This window comes from Balaenoptera acutorostrata, chromosome X (assembly GCF_949987535.1).
Source record: "Balaenoptera acutorostrata chromosome X, mBalAcu1.1, whole genome shotgun sequence".
NCBI classification, from domain to species: domain Eukaryota; kingdom Metazoa; phylum Chordata; class Mammalia; order Artiodactyla; family Balaenopteridae; genus Balaenoptera; species Balaenoptera acutorostrata.
The window spans coordinates 43,462,748-43,480,522 of record NC_080085.1 but is presented as its reverse complement, the minus strand read 5'-3'; the positions used below and the strand labels follow the sequence as shown (position 1 = coordinate 43,480,522).

The 17,775-nt window shown below is 39.7% G+C and overlaps 1 protein-coding gene across 6 annotated transcripts in view; it reads right to left on the bottom strand.

The window, feature by feature from the left end:
• The window catches only part of CLCN5 (chloride voltage-gated channel 5), a 155,013-nt gene that overhangs the window by 16,302 nt on the left and 120,936 nt on the right, over window positions 1–17,775 (bottom strand). For 4 of the 6 annotated variants that reach the window (XR_451029.2, XM_057538113.1, XM_057538114.1 and 1 more), the window contains 4 exons: window positions 10,465–10,616; window positions 7,998–8,097; window positions 4,064–4,251; window positions 974–1,096 (listed from right to left, as the gene is read on the bottom strand). Coding sequence is in view for 5 of the 6 variants with exons in the window: in XM_057538113.1 (XP_057394096.1) it covers window positions 974–1,096; window positions 4,064–4,251; window positions 7,998–8,097; window positions 10,465–10,616 (563 nt within the window). In the remaining variant the exon portion in view is untranslated. Of the gene's footprint in view, window positions 1–973; window positions 1,097–4,063; window positions 4,252–7,997; window positions 8,098–10,464; window positions 10,617–11,858; window positions 11,932–13,071; window positions 13,240–17,775 lie in introns of those variants that run through there. The other 2 variants (XM_028166653.2, XM_007182647.2) reach the window with 2 other exon arrangements.

The following is a 17,775-nucleotide window of genomic DNA, read 5'->3' as shown; positions in this document are numbered from 1 at the left end:
GTATGAGAGTGCATTGTATGGAGAAGGGGCGGCAGAGAGGGAGGGTGTTTCCCTTACTTATATCCTTACAGGCTAGTATAGCCTTGACTCTCTACCAAGGAATCTGTAACTATGACTTGGTCAGGAAACAGAGAGGGGCAAGGTCATCCAGGTAACCTAAAATCTCTGTGGTTTCAGTCACTCAAGCAATCTAAACCAAAAGTACTTAGAAATAGGGTTTTAGTCACCCTCCTTCTAGCCCAAATCATATTGCAGGAAATGTAGCAAAACAGTTTTATTTCTTCTGCTCTAACAAAGTTGACAATACCACTATTTTTTCAGACCAGAATCCTGGGATCTACCTTAGGAGCTTCTTGGTTAGGGAGTCGAGGAGGTCTTCAGGGGCCTGGTTCACCAGGAACCCGGAGGAGGCTAGGAATCAACTCCCTTTATTTATTTATTTTTTAAATATTCATTTATTTATTTATGGCTGCATAGGGTCTTTGTTGCTGTGCACGGGCTTTCTCTAGTTGCGGCGAGCAGGGGCTACTCTTTGTTGCGGTGCACAGGCTTCTCATCGTGGTGGCTTCTCTTGTTGCAGAGCACGGGCTCTAGGCACGCGGGTTTCAGTAGTTGTGGTATGCGGGCTCAGTAGTTGTGGCTCTCAGGCTGTAAAGCGCAGGCTCAGTAGCTGTGGCACACGGGCTTAGTAGCTCAGTGGCATGTGGGATCTTCCCGGACCAGGGATCAAACCCGTGTCCCCTAGGCAGATTCTTAACCACTGCGCCACCAGGAAGTCCCTCAACTCCCTTTAATGTCCAGGTAGCCCAGCCTGGGAGGAGACTTAAGGGAAGATCTAGAGAGGCCCTAGATTGCCTCGTGATCTGATCCTGCTTGATATTCAACTGTGGTATATGCTGGAATACATATTAAATTGTTTTAACTAAAAGGGATTCATTATTGTTACCATTTACAAACCATTTTAGAGACTCACCTCAGGGATTCCAGAGCCACAGGCGTACGGTGCGAACACCTTGACAAGAGATACAGCAAGGAAGGCAAATAGGAGAGCCCAGAGGACATACATGAAGTAATTGACTATGTAGGCAAAGGCTCCCTGGAACAGGGGAAAAAGAAAGACGCTTGTTTTAGCCCAGACAGCCTTAGTGAGGCATGCAGCTCTTCTGAGGAATGGGTTTTCAGGAGAGGAGGTCAGAAAGAAAAAAAAAAACAATATTAAATTGCTCAAGATGTTCCTTCCCAGACTGTCAGCAAAGCAACTGTCAGCCCACTTGCTACTGAAAATGAGGGGCTTTGTTACACCCAGAGGACACTGACAATGCCTTCTAAGGATGGACAAGAACGAAGAAGCAAATTCACTTTCTATATGAGTGCTTTGATAGATTTTGTAGTCAAATATATATGATACTATGTCAATTTCATTAAGAGTCTTAACAGCCCTTTTATCGGAATGGCTGAACCTTGACTACATGTTTGAAGTGAAGACTGGCTCCAGAGTTCCATTAAATTCATCCTTGCCTACTACCTACCTTGGTGTCAAATTCTCATAGGAGGTTATAGTATCTAAAATTCTTTTTTTTTTAAAGATTTATTGACTGATTGATTGATTGATTGACTGCTATGTTGGGTCTTCGTTTCTGTGCGAGGGCTCTGTCTAATTGCGGCAAGCGGGGGCCACTCTTCATCGCGGTGCGCGGGCCTCTCACTATCGCGGCCTCTCTTGTTGCGGAGCACAGGCTCCAGACACGCAGGCTCAGTAGCTGTGGCTCACGGGCGTAGTCGCTCCGCAGCATGTGGGATCTTCCCAGACCAGGGCTCGAACCCGTGTCCCCTGCATTAGCAGGCAGATTCTCAACCACTGCGCCACCAGGGAAGCCCAGTATCTAAAATTCTTGGGTGTTTTTCTTAAAATAGCAATGACATTCTGTAGAGACGACCACATCTTTGAGAGAATTTTGCCACTGTCGTAGCAAAGGTGTAGTTGCTGAGTGGCAAACAAAATCAGTGAGATGCCAGATATCCCAAAGAATAAAACAGCAACAGCTATTTTTAAAAATGGAGAGAATATACTTATGAGACTATTCCCCTATTATAATGAAATCTGCCAGAAATCTAATTTTGACCACTAGCAAGCATTCACCAACATTAAAGGGCTTGCAAAATAGCTATGCCTTACAAAAAAAGATATTTTGAATACTACCAGATGATGCTTACTCATAGAAACATCTGAAGTTGAAACTCACTCAAATTACATGAAACACAAAACTCAAGGGACTTTCGACTTTTTAAAACCAAAAAAACTATAAAAATAATTCATTGACCTAGACAAGGAGAACCAAAATGCTCAGGTTTTTTCTGAGTTATAGTTTTGACACAGGTTTCCCATTATTTTAGTCCCTCAGAGGAACAAATAATTGCTCTCTCTTGGCCTTTAGAATGTAGCTAGGGAGGAAGAATACTCTAGAAGTAGGAGACAAAGAGGAAAAGGGAGGGAAAGGGGAAGTAGCTGAAACTGACTAGAGGCAGAGACCAGGAGGTCAAGTTCTTGGCAGGAGAACTCTTCTTAAAACCTAGAAGACTCTTTCCCCAGGCAAGAATTTCATTCATTAAAAGGAGGGCCAGAGAAAGTTGTCACTTGTGTAAATCTCCAGCTCCAGGTTGAAAGTTATGGTTGGAACACTTAAACACATGCACACAGCTCTCAAGGAGTAGCATGGGGGAGCCTTGTTGTGATGGAACAGTAGTTCTACATCTTGACTGTGGTGGTGGCTACACAAATCTACGCATGTGCTAAAACTGTGGAGAACTACACACACACACACACACACAGACTCACCCTAAATCCGGAGCTTCTCAAACTTTTCTACCCAAGTACATACTCCTAATCTAGGAGAGAGGATAGGGGATGGGGTACCCAGAGCAGAGCTGAAATAGATATTCTGTTTTATCTTAAACATAGGACTTTTGCATTCCTTTTTAATGATTGTGTACATTTAATTTTTGAAAACACTGTCTTCCAAATACTGATCAGGAAAAACTGATATTCTGGGAAAGCACATAGCATGTATCCTGAGGTTTCACATACCCTCTGGTACGCTGACCTAACCCCAGTCTGAGAAGCACAGACTTAAACCCTCTCACACGTGTAGTATGTAGCTAACCCAAGCCAATATGCACAGTCAGATATATGTACATAAACACTCTTATTTCTGACTTTATTATTTTCTTACCCTTCTTTTACCTTCACTGAGTCTGTGGGGGTGTGTGCCGTTTCAAATTGTTTGTGGACCAAAGTAGGTATGAAAATAAATTTTAAAAGTACAAACAAACATCCTAGTCTTATCCCCCTCACTTTACCAACAGAGTAGATGAGGAGTGAGCTGAGATAGTACCTGTTTTAGTTGGTGGAAGACAGAGTGGAATTGGGAGTTGAGAGTTGTTTTGTGTGTTTTCGTGTTTAGTAGGAGAGATCTAACATACAAACCAAATGGTAAGAGAAAGGTAAGGAACCAAAAAACAAAGTTACTTTTACATCCAAAAAGATATGCTAAAAGACAATGACAAATGAAAATTTTAATTTAATCTCAAAATGTATGGGCAATTTTATTCCTGAGTTTCTGTTATTTTGCTATGGCATGTATCATAATTTTTTTAATGTTCTAATGCAATGCTCAGGGGAAAATCGCTTAAACACATTTTTAACCCATTCCATCCTTTGTTAGAAATTATAGCTTACCTGTTGGCTGACTCTGACATTTCTACGGAAATAACTAGAGAAAGATTCAGTCACACGGTGTACTAACAACTAAGAAGAAACATCAGGCTTGTTTAAAACAAGAAAAACGTTTTAAGTTGTTGTGTAAGCATCAAACAACTCCACATGTCAGAAGAGATAGAAATAGGGCTGCACTTAAACCACAGAGAAAGGCAGCTGGCACTGGTTCCCCTTTTCATGAAAAGGAAAATAAAGGAAGATTCCACAATTGCCACGAGGACAGTATAAGAATGAAGTAAATGTAAGAATAATTAAATCAGTGGTTCAGAAATCTTCACTAGGTGTTACCTCATTCGTGCTGATGATCAGCTGGGACCAGCTATTCCATTCTGGGCATTTGTCTCTGTCTTCAAAGGTGACGTGCTGGGAGTTCCAGCAACAGTGTTCATGGTTAAACCAGATTCCCCCTGTGCATATACCTTCTTTTAAGTCTGTCATCCAGTGAGCAGAGATGTCTATCAAGCCAGCTAGGGAACCTGATTTGAGGGGAGGGAAAGAAAGGCCACAGTTGTCAGAGAAAATAAGGGAAAAGGAATCAAAATAATGGACAAGTATATACTTTCTCATTCCATCTGCAACCTCCTTCTGATTGTCTGTCTGCTTGCTTTTCACCTTTTATCTCTAATGGATTTTACCTGTTATTAAATGCCTGTTCAAGAGGGGAAAAAACAACAACAACAACATTGTCTGCGTTAAACACTGTTGTGTGCAGGATCTCTACTGTATATGGGAAACTTAGAGGAGAGCAAAGTGGTTGGGTGGGAGCAAGGGGCGAGTGGATTTGACTTTAGCTGCTTCCCCTGGCAAAGACTCTGCTTTGACTTAGAGTTGATGAATACTGATCCATAAAGACAGTCAAGTTTCTTGAAGTTTATTTTATTCTCACTTTATACATAAAACTGAGAAAATGTGAATTGCCCATGTTGAAGAATATTATATGATATTTATTTGAGGTGGCTTGCCAAGGGCAGTTGATGAAGACCATGAGGAGAAGGGCTCAGTCTCCATACCGATTTGGCTCCAGCAGTGAGGGAATTTGAGCGGTGGCAGGAAGGCATTCTAGGCTAAGGGAACTGAAGGTATAAAAGCACAAACTGTGATGTACATGCAAGATTAGATGAAGCTGTAGGTAGGCTGAAGCCTCCTGAGCCTAGGATGTCAACATTCTGAAGCTTTCTTAGTGAGAAGGAGCAAATAATATTTTATACAGAACGTTCCTCAAAGAAAATTATGAGAAAATGAATGGGGACTAATGCACTACAGCTAATAGACTGATAGGGTTAAGACAGCTGTAGTACTTTCAATTCTGGCCTTCTCATCATTTCTGCTGTCCAGATGAAGAAACGCTGGCATAAAGAAATTAAATGGTCTAGAATCGTGCTTTAGGGAAATAGCAAAGACATCATAAAATTCACAGCCCCTGAATTCCCAGACTGTTCCTGCATTCTGACACACTGCTTCTATTGCTGCTCTCCAATGCTTAAAAACAAAATACCCTGTGTGTATGAGGGAAAGAAAAATATTCACTGACCACCTAGTGACAAGACATACATTAAAAAGTTGAGGATATCACGCCTACGTTCCAACAGGCTGGAGGCCATGTCATGTGTGTGTTTTGGTAGGTGCTAAGTGTTAACACACTCTCTTAGTTATTTACATATTTGAATAACCTAGTCAGATCTAACAAATTGTTTGACACCTACTCTTGGCCACTCCAGTTCCCGCCGTCTCTTCCTCCTAACTCCTATTGCACTTACTGCCTGGATTCAGAAAACTAACACGATGTTAAAGAGTTTGGCTAATTCTCCGGTTGTTTCACGTGCGCATGTCTTATTCTACCTAACACTGGTACCCTCCATCCTATCTTCCCATCTACGTCTCCTTCTCCTTCTTTTCCCAATTGGCTCTTTCTTCCCTGGTTACAAATATTAGCAGGTTTCCCCTACCCTAAAGAATGAAATGCTTCCCCTTGTCCATGCTACCATTTCAAGCTTCTGTCCCTTCTCTCCTTCCAGTGACTACCCAGTATCCCCAAAACTTCTACAATGGTTGCCTTCCCTTGAAATCTGGCTCCTGGGTACTCCCTGGTGGTCCAGTGGTTAGGACTCGGCGCTTTCACTGCAGGGGCCTGGGTTCGATCCCTGGTAGGGGAACTAAGATTCTGTAAGCCGTGTGGTGCAGCCAAGAAAAAAAAAAAGAAATCTGGCTCCTAATATTTATCTGAGATGCTTTTTCAAGGTCACTGGTATCCTCCTAACTGCTAAACTACATAACCTTTTCTCAGCCCCCTTCCTTCTCATCAGCTTCTGTGCAATACTTGACATTACGGACCACTCAGTCTATTATGAGCCAGCTCTAAATTGTCCAGACCACGTCTCTCTTCTGTGCGAGCCAGAAAAGGGACAGCATTAACACCCTAGACCATGGGTTGGCAAACTATGGCCCGAGGGTCAAATCTGCCTCTGTGTTTTTAAATAGAGTTTTTCTTGGTCACATTCCAGCTCGTTTATTTTCCTACTTTCTATGGCTACGTTCTTGCTATACAGACCATTTGGCCCACAAATCCTAAAATATTTACTATCTGGCCTTTTACAGAAAAGGCTTGCTGACCCCTGGCCCAGATAATCTTTGAAAACTCTGCTATGGATGAACCATTTCTCATTTGCCGCGATCATTTTATACTCCATGGCTCATGAATTATCTCTAAGTAACAGCAGCATTGTGAACAACTGGGCACTGTGTTGAGTGCTGTATCGCTGTATTTCATTCAATTCTCGCAACAAACTTGTAATATAGGTACTCTGATTATCCCCATTTTACAAGTCAGTAAATTAAAGCTTCCAAGGGTTAAGAAACTTGCCTGAAGTCACAAAACTAGCAAGTGGTGGGGCTGGGATTCAAATCCAGGTAGCCATAAACTCGAGCCTGTGCTATTAACTACCATTCCAACCCAACCGCCATCCAATTTCCCACCTTTTATTTTAGCTCAATATTCTAAATCTTCCTAGGCCCATCTTCTAATGCCACAAGGATATAAGTCTCAGCATCTCTGCCTGGTATTCTTGGCTTTCTGCTTCCCCCATGGGAGGGGAAGCCTGCTTGGGAACCTGCTTTAAAGCTGTATTGCATAGCAAGTGTACTATTCCTGGTTAAGATTATATATATACATATATATTTTTTTTAAAGAGCTAAGGGTCTGGCTTTTTAAAATTTATTTATTTTTATTTATTTATTTATTTATGGTTGTGCTGGGTCTTCGTTTCTGTGTGAGGGCTTTCTCTAGTTGCGGCAAGCGGGGGCCACTCTTCGTCGCGGTGCGTGGACCTCTCACTATCGCGGCCTCTCTTGTTGCGGAGCACAGGCTCCAGACGCGCAGGCTCAGTAATTGTGGCTCACGGGCCCAGTTGCTCCGCGGCATGTGGGATCTTCCCAGACCAGGGCTCGAACCCGTGTCCCCTGCATTAGCAGGCAGATTCTCAACCACTGCGCCACCAGGGAAGCCCAAGATTATATATTATTTGGAGTGGCTTAGGAGGTTGATGGAGAAGATAGGAAAAGGTGGTACCATCCCAGTCCTCGGCCACCATGAAAGAGTAAGAATTTAGACCCCTTAAGGGTATGAGCCATATGTTACATGATTTTCTTTACTCCCAAATGAGAGAGTAGATATTTAAGAAATAGCTACAAAAATCTCTCAGGAAGTCCTCTTCTACATGTTCTTTCCTAAACCCCATGCTTACTAATATGTTTAAAAAAAAAAAAAAAGGGAATTCCCTGGCTGTCCAGTGGTTAGGACTCAGCGCTTTCACTGCTAGGGCACGGGTTCAATCCCTGGTCGGGGATCAGATCCTGCAAGCCACGCAGCACGGCAAAAAAACAAAAACAAAAAACAAAAAAAAACCCTGTCTCTAATAGAAAGGTTCTTCCTCAAGACAAGCACCAAAAGGCAGTACTAACAGCACCTTAAAATGGATACAATATTTTATAGCATACAAATGCACTTAAATGCATTTCCTCATTTAACCTCATTTATTTAAGGAAGGAGATGAGGTATTAGCACCTCTTTATAGACGGGGACATCAAGCTTCCCAAAGGTCCACGAGCAATTCCGTTCATGTAGAAAAACAGTAAAGCACAGCATTCAATTCAGTCCATGACTTGGGAGAGGGGAACACCACAATTTTAGGAGATTTGTTTAGAAAGCTAACATGGTTTACCATACCTGATAAAAGCCCAATAAGTAGCATCAACAACCAGCCAGAAAAAGCATCGCTCACACTGTGAATTAAGGCCCATGTTGACTCCTTGCTTTTATTGGTAATCTAGGGAGAAATGAGAAAACGTTGATACATTCTACACACACTCTTGCTTTTTTACCTCAAAATGTGCAATAAAGAAACATAAAGACAAACCTATTCATTGGGAATAGAGTCCAATTTAGAGTTACTACTCAAATCTTTGGCTGAACCAACGCCACTGCAAACTTTGAGCTTTATTGAACCCTGTTTTACTGAACCCCACCTTCATCTCCAGTATTGCAATGCCTGCAAGTACCTTCTTCAGGACTTCCCTATTAGCTGCTAAATTCTTATAACATCAGTCTGTTTTGCTTATTGCAGCGGTCTCTTTCTAGCCTGCACATCAGATAGTCCAAAGATGGTCTCTTGACTCACAGCAAATAGTCTGATTGTTTTTCAAAGAATAAACCAACATGGGCTTATTTGAGGGGCTAAAAGTACAATTTGTGGCTTTCTACCTGGGGCTGTGCTTCAGGTCAGGCAAACTCCAAGACCTGATACCACAAACCTCTTACTGTACAGCGATCACAGATGCTAAATGATATCAGGGATGATCTCTTCCATTTTCAAAAACCTGCTGGGAATATCTGCAGCTTTCAAGAGGTGCAGAAACTTTTACCTTTTAGGTCCTAGCCTTGTCAATTTAAGCCTTCAGTGCCCACACTTCAAAACCAAGCATTCTAACAGCTTTGTCATTAGTACTTACCCCTTCTCTGTACCTCTATTTCTTATCTTTGAAACTGTAAGTTAGCTACCCCATCTTGATCTGCAGCAACATCACAAGTTATAAATTATTATAAAATTTTAAAAGCAGTTTAAAATTACATTTTGACTTATGACTTTAAGTTTCCAATTTAAGTGCGGAAAGTAGATGAGGTGACACTTTTCCCTATGACAATGTTTCCATTCAGATGATGAACAGTTAATGCTAAAAAAAGGTCACTTTTGAACATTTGATAAACACATTTTAATTGATTTTGAATTATTATTAGCTGATATAATGTGTCTCAGATGCAACCATTTTGATATAATGGGAAATGTGCCCTTGTCATACCACAGGTGGCTTTCACAATCTGAGTAACATGTTGAATAAGCAAATGGTGACAAACCGAACTCTGAATACAGATAGCAAAAATTCTAAAGCCGTAAGATTCTATATTTTAAAGGCTGCCTGATGAATTGATATAACAGAAAGAATATGTGTGTATGTTCCCAAATAGCAGGAATCTTATAAAAAACAGAATGTTTTATAGAGATCACATTTTTGAGTTAGGAGAAGAAAACTCTATGGGATTATGACAAATCCAAGGACTACAAAGAAATTTCTCAAAACCTGTACCTGGGACAACCTGACTCCTGGGTTTAGGTGGCCTTGAGAAAGCCAGTCAGGAGCTGGGAAAGGAATGAAAAGTGATCTGAACCTGACTGCTCAGGAGATTCACTCAGGTCTGAGAGGAGGAAGTCATGAATTCAGGAGAGAATGGAGTCAACTTAAAAATTGAATTTTAAATTTGGAATCAAAGCAGAAATAGTAAGAAAGAAAAAATAATCATACTTACTGTTGGCTGAAGAAATGTTCCCTACTGAATCAGGATGACTGGGGTTGGGGCCCTACCTTTTGAATAAGCTCTCTATGTGCTCCTGACACAAACTAGAAATTGTGATTCCCTGATTTAAATGATACACAGCAATAAGTTAAAGGCAAATGACCTTGGCGGACTGCTCTGAGAAGTTTTCACAGTACTTTGAAAAGAGAAAAGCAGGGAGATTCTCTTGTCATATTCAAAACAAACTGGGCCATAGCTATAAGTACCATCTATCACCTATCATATTAATGTCGTTGATTTGAATTTGATTGGTCTTGTGGTTTTGTGTGAGTTGGATGCATAAATTTGCTTTGGTTTTATGGTTGTACAAGAGCTATAATCACAGGTTTACCCTGTAAGCTTCAGTAAACACTACAGCTCTGAGATTTTTTTTCTTTTATTCCTTTAAAAAGAGCCCATTTACTTTTCTTAGGTGTAAAAATCCTGCTTCAAGGGAAAACCATAAAAGAGAGATGAGATGGGGAAGGAAGATCTTTGAAATTTAATTTGGTTCCTCCCACCAACTTTGTTTTCACCTCTCTGCACAGTCATTTATACCCAAGGATCCTTTTCAACCACTTACTATCGGGAGATAAATCATCATTAAATATAAATTCTTTTCAAAATCATATACAAGATACCTTAAAAATAAAAATATATTAAAAATAAAACCCTACATGTCCAACAGAAAACAGATTCAGCCACATCCAGGGTTGAGGGAAAGAATACATCTAAAGAATCTATATCTTCAACTTCTTCTCCTGATGTTACCTAACACTCACTCACAAAGCATCTTTCATCTTACCTCTCGGTGCCTATCCCGGTCTCGAGACTTCTCTCTCACCCAATCAATTGTATTGAAATCATCATAGGTCCCCACACCAGGGATTGGCTCCTCCAAGAAGTCCATCATCCTATTTGAAGAACCTATTCCTCCACCATTGTATGACTTGTCCTCTGGATTGAATAGAAAACAGACATTAGTACTTCAGACACTCTGGACATTTTTTTTAAATTTTTTATTAATTAATTAATTTATTTATGGCTACTGTGTTTGGATCTTCGTTTCTGTGCGAGGGCTCTCTCTAGTTGCGGCAAGTGGGGGCCACTCTTCATCGCGGTGCGCGGGCCTCTCATTATCGCGGCCTCTCTTGTTGTGGAGCACAGGCTCCAGATGCGCAGACTCAGCAGTTGTGGCTCACAGGCCCAGCCGCTCCGTGGCATGTGGGATCTTCCCAGACCAGGGCTTGAACCCGTGTCCCCTGCATTGGCAGGCAGACTCTCAACCACTGCACCACCAGGGAAGCCCCACTCTGGACATTTTTAATACCTCTTTTCTGAGCACCAAGAGGTGAGCCCTTAAACTATCAGATGACTACTGTTAGGGTGTGCTGATAAAGCAGAATAATCACCTGGTAGGAACATCCATCACATTCAGAAGTTTCTGTGGCTTAGGCACAAAACGATGAGCATCTCGAGGCAGTGTGAATGGAAAGGGACGTATGAGAGCCACAGTACAAAGGGAGAATTGACAGGGGTTGAAGTTCAGTGGGAAAGGATTTGTGAAACAGAAAACAGGAGCTTGGAGCAGCTTAGGTATTTCAGTTTCTGTTCTAGGATGAAGACAAAAGGGTCAAAGGTCTTTGCAGACAAATCAAGTCAGAAACCATTTTACATTTATAAGGCAGTAATTCCATCCTCAGAGGTGGCTTTTGCCTGAGTGGGGACTCCAAAGAAAGCATGTAGGTCTCTTCTAGAGTTAAGCTGGCTGGAATGTACATATTTCCCTTCCATAGATATAAGACTTTGATTCCTGATGCCATGGGTTTGTGGAAACTTTTACTGAGTATGCCAGGACAGTCTAAGATTTCCAAGTAGAGATTTAAAGCAAAGTGCATGGCTCAGAGATGACATGTCCCTCCCTGATCCTTCAACTGGAAGAAACATATCCTTTTGGCCAACAATCACAGTCCTTCACCTGCTTCGTTTTTAGCACTTCTACTACAATTACTTAAGCAAATGCTTTACCTTCTTTTCTAGACTATAAGCTCTTTGAGGGTAGCCCTATTATCTGATTTACCATTGCCTTCTCCAGTGTCTAGCACATAGCCATGACCCAAAAGTATCAGCTGAACGCAAATTTGTTTGATGAACAGTTGGGATGAGGGAGGAGTATTCAAACTCAGAAGTTGCACTTACACAAGGTTCCTTAGTATTGCTTAACAAACTTCTTCAAAATATTTCCACAATCCTCTGGTGGAACAAGATTTCACTATTAAACACAAAATGTAAAACCGTATTCAGGAATGCATGCAAATGCACAATGAGGAAAAATGCAGAGTAATGCCATCAATGAACTCAACCAGCTACAGCTCACATTGGCAGCATCAACCTTGGCAGGGACAAAGTTCTATCGAGACTGTTTGGTGATGAATCCCTCTGCGGAGAAGGCCAAAGTGGGCCTGAGCTGACCCCCTCTTCCCCCATCCACACCCCCACCTTCACTCTAAACTCCTAATAGACAACTTGAGCACCCTCAAAGAATAAGTTTGAATTAACACCCAAGTTGCACCTGGTTTACAAAGTCTAAGTCTCCTGAATACCTAGTTCAGCATACCTTTCACAAGCAACACACACATATGAAAGGAAAAGCTCTGCAGAATCCAAATCATAGTAAGGGTGGGGGTGGGGTGGGGGTGGAGTGGAGGAGATGAACAAGTTAATCTTAAAACCCCTAACCAAAGTCCTTTCCATATCTTCAAGCATACCTGGCCGTAAAATGGTTGGCTGCTGAATCACCAGCCCAGCATTTCCTATCATGTCAGTGGCATACTGATAAAGATTAATGCTGGTGTGTGGTTTGAGAGCTTGGAGGGAAACAGCCAGCTGGGAAATGAGGGCAGAAAGAGACTAAAGTATGTGGGGCAGGGGGGAACCAAGCTGTTTCAATTCTCAAGACAAATGCTGACATGAACACAGGACACCAACCAACCAGAAACTGACTTTTTAAAGCAGGTTAATGCTTCAATTGAATTTGCTCTGGTTTAAGTGTGCTCCTTTCAGGAGAAATTTTCAAAGGATTTTGTGAAACTGATTTTTAGAAGCACCCAATAGTTACCTAACGTTACACTATATATCAAATGAGGCCCCCAGCTCGAAGAATATTAAGACGAAATGAAGATCTGCAACAAGCTTCCTAACAGGAAAGAAAAAATCCTATTACATCACTAGGTAACATGAGCACTGCATCACCCTTCTTTGTAGATAGTCTCCTATTATAAATGCAAATTGTCAGGCAGCTCTAAAAGAGCAGGCAGTGATTAGAATCCGACAACAGACTGCTTGTGATTCTCCAGATCCCCTTCTCCCTGGGGTCACGCTTCGGTCCTTGGCCAGGCTCAAGTCTGCTTACCTTCAATCACAGCTTTCTTTTTTTCTGCCTCAAGGAAGAAATAACCTTGGCAGCCCGCATTTGCTCATTTAGGTTGAGGAGCTTTTACAGAAGGAGCCCCGGTCTGAACTGCTTTAGAAGGGCACTTGCTGCATTCTCTGCCTTTCACAGGAACAAACGCCACCTAAAGAACCACCAGTGTTCCCTGGCGGTCAGAATGTGATGTCACTGCTGGAATCACGTGACCAGACCCTTGGACCAGCCTTGGAGAAAGGAAGATTTTTAACCGAGCACAGAAGCCTTAAAGATGTAGTCTCATCTAAACAAATGTCATCAAACTTGGGGCAGTCAGGTCAGTTCAGAAAACTGGGATCCAGAAAGTTTTAGTTTTCAGACCTCATTTAGCAGAAAATCTATGAAGGCAAAGTAGAAATATCGGAAAGCATTTAGAGTTACAGGGACCCTAAGTTTAAAAAAAAAAAAAAAACGAGGCAGGGGAGACAGGCAAATATAGAAAGGCTTTTTAAAACAAGGCACTGGATACCAATAACACAGATAAAATCTCACAAACGTAAGGAGCTAAATAAGTGAAATGAGTGACAGATGCCGGACACAAGAGAGCACATAACGTGATTCTATTCATGTAAGTTCAAAGTCAGCCAAACCTAAAGTATATCGTTTTAGGACACAAATGTAAGTGACTACATTACAAAGAGAAGCAAGAAAATGACAAAAGTAAAGACAATAAAGCTAGAAGTAAAACCAGAGGAGAGAGGGGGTCGCCATCTGGATGGAGCACATGGTGAGGGTGGGGCTTCTGGAAGGCTGGCAATTTTTCTTAATATGGGCAGGGGTTACCTGAGAATTCACATTATAATTATTCTTTAAACTGTACACACATGTTTTATGTCTTTCTATGCACACATCATAGAGAAAATTATGAAAAACTGAACCACATATGAACTTACTATACAAAGTCAGTTCTTTAATACCACCTAGTAACTTTGAAAACTCAGAAAGCAGTCAAGAAAATAAGGTGTGTTAGTGGTAGTGCTCTACCTAGAAAGCAACATCAAGTCTGATCTCATTAATCCAACCTGAGTAAAAGTAGCTATTTCAGCCATGAAAATTAATTCACTACTACAGTTGCATTGTTTCAAAGGCTTTCCCTTCTCCTGTCTTATTCCGAAGGCTATTTTTAAGCAGGTTTTAATAAATTGTGCAGTAAGGCCAGTCCAGTAAAGAAGAATGAAATTGCCATCTCTCACTATACCTACCACTGCTGTATGATATATGGGAAAGTTGTTAAGAGAGTAAATCCTAAGAGTTCTCATCACAAGAAGAAAACTTTTTTCCTTTTTTCTTTTCTTCTTTCTTTTCCTTTTATTGTATCTATATGAGAAGATGGATGTTAGCTGAACCTACTGTGGTAATCATTTCACAATATATGTAAATCAAAGCATTCTGCTGTATGCCTTAAACTTATACAGTGATGTATGTCAATTATTTCTCAATAGAACTGGAAACAAGAAAAGAAAAAAACTGCCACCTCCAAACTCCCTACGTGAATCCACAGGACAGCCACTGTTGAACATTAATCTAGTCAGTGTGCTCCAATAATCAGACCTGAATGTAGGGCTTTAAAATGTTGTGATTACTCTCATCAGTTCTTAAGGCCCAATGCATCCTGAAACGTCAGTACAACAAAACCTTAGGAAATGTGAGGCGCTTCATGGAACCTGTATGCTTTTGGTCCGTCCATCACTATGATGACATCTCAGTCTCTTGATGAACTAACCTAGCACTAATGAGAAGTAAAATGAAGTGGCAATGGAGAGTATTGTGGCAAAGAACTAAAAAGCTTAAAAAGCAAAACCTATGGCCCAAGTGTGACTGTCTTATACAATTACACTTTTAGAAAAGTATGTATATCTTACTTAGAGAGGATGACGGGGCCAACCTCACAAGCCTCCTTCAAAGTTATTCTTTACTCAATAGGATTCTGCCTATAGTATCTGAAGACCACTACAGAATTAACTTACTTTAATAAGATTTACATTATCTTTTTAGATTATTTTATACTTTAAGATACTATCTTTTTTGGTACTTAAAAAGTGTGTAGTTCTTCAATGTACAGTGATTGGATTGCATAACCAGTACCATGTCAATAACTTCTGATGAAAGTTCATGTGTTTTTCAAATACTCCATCAGTGCTTCTAGGGGAGGAACTTTTTTATTCCATGTAAATTTACCTCTTTTGAAAACTAGAGGGCTGATAGCCATGACACAGTCCTCATACTAAAATGAGATTTAATTACAATTCAGATTAAGAAATGAGGCACTGGATTTGTAGCAAGGTGGGTAGACCTAGAGATTATCATACTAAGTGAAGTAACTCAGAGAAAGACAAATAGCATATGATATCACTTATATGTGGAATCTAAAAAATGATACAAATGAATTTATTTACAAAATTAAAACAGACTCATAGACATAGAAAACAAACTTATGGTTACTAAAGGGGAAGGAGAGGGGGATAAATTAGGAGTTTGGGATTAGCAGATACATATTACTATGTATAAAATAGATAACCAACACGGACCTACTGTGTAGCACAGGGAACTATACTCAATATTTTGTAATAACCTATAAGGGAAAAGAATCTGAAAAGGAATACACACACACACACACACACACATATATATACACACACACACTAAAATTACAATGAGAATTGTTGTATTCAATTTTTTGGCTGTAATTTATGCAATTGCTTTTTGTGATTTTTTTAGAAAAGGAGGCACCTGTGTTACTTCATTACTGTAAAATTTTCTTCACCAAAATTTGGTGAATTTTAGTAGTCAGTCTACCTCACTTTTTGCTTATGATTCTAAATTGTTTTAAGTTGTGTCTACAGTATGTTCTTGTCCTTTAACTTGGTGAATGTAGTAAAATTCTCTCCCATCCCCCCCAAAATATATATGAATCACTTTGCTGTACACCAGAAACTAACACAACATTGTAAATCAACTATACTTCAATTTAAAAAAAAAAAAAAGAAATGAGGCACTGGTATTCAGAACTTGACATTATATTTCTTTTACTCTTTTCTACCCCTCTATTCCTTTCTCTGCCAAATTTGTAATCTCTAGCACATGTTTCTTTATACAGACTGCCAGGTCAACATATTATTATGGAAATAAGAGAAAGAAATGCTTACCAATTTTTAATGCATCCTATGATAAAACCGCAATGATTAAGTTAATATTTGGGGACAAACAGAGTTATCTTTGTGGAACACAGATCTGATCAGATCATTTTCTGTTTCTAACACGTTAATGGCTCGTACAACAATGTTTTTAAAACTTTCAACATAGGAAGACCACTTAATGAGCATTTGGCACAAGTGTGGACTAGGAATTATAAGATATTCATTGTAATTTTTAGAATTGGAAAAAAAATTTTATTTTTTTAAATAAGTAAAGTTTTAAAAAAGAGAGCAGTGTTGTTTTAAAAAAAAGATTTTGAAATATTTTTCCAACCACTTTGGAAAAAATATTTTTAAATGTATAATAAGGATGATGACAACGATACTACTAATTTTTTAAGGTTTTACCAATGAGAGGGATGAAACTGTTTGCACTCTTTCACAGAGGTATCTATATCTGACTTGATGACAAACAGCTTAAGCTGTGGGTCTTATTCCACATCCAATTGGTTTCTTTTCTTAGCATTTTTATTAGTTAGTAGAAAGAAATATTAACGTCATAAAACTAAGTTGTCAAGAATGGCAGTAGAGATTATTCCATTCAGGACCAACTACTGAGGTACAAAGAAAGTAGTAAAATGCAAAAGGCTTTTCAAAAAACAGTGTATTAATAGTTAAGCTTCTTTAGATAAACAAGGACCTACTGTATAGCACAGGGAACTACAGTCAATATCTTGTTATAACCTATAATGGGAAAAATCTGAAAAAGAATATATATATATTATATATATACACACACATATATATATGAATCACTTTGCTGTACAACCTGAAACACTATAAAACAACTATACTTCAATTTAAAAAATGGTAATTAAAATAAAAGATTTAAGCTTCTGGTGTGTAAATACTCTACCAAGGGAAGAAGAGTAAAATTAATCAACGACCCTAAATATCAGATTGGGGTGCTTATTAGGCAACTCTAGATTCTTGCCTCTATACAAAAAAAAAAAAGTAAAACTTAGGTAAGTTTTGAAGGCATAGTGTGCCCTTCAAAGTAAGTTATATTTAAAATGATTTAATGCTCTAGCAGGAAAATGATTCAGGTTAAAGTACATCTAGCTCTTAAATGAAAGAAGTCCCCCGAAAGCTAATCTGGATTGCTTGAGTCTGGGAAAAAATGTACAAAAAACAAGTCAGAAAGATAAGTCAACCTTGAAACAGCTTTCCCGGTAAGTTACACTTAGGTCTAAAAACTTAATTAATGGGTTTTTAAAAGCACACTGCTTGAATGAGGAGGCATATAAATGAATGTATTTTAGCTCATTTTCCTTTATGGAAACCATTTTCTAATTTTTTTCTAAAAATCACATGATGCCTAAAACTAGAAAACACCTTAAAATACAAGAAAAGAAACTCCAATTTGAGAATAATGTTTATTTCAATCCCTAACCAATATGCCATTAGACATTTCCCTGGGGAACTGAACAGTAACTGATTAAGTGAATTAGTTAAA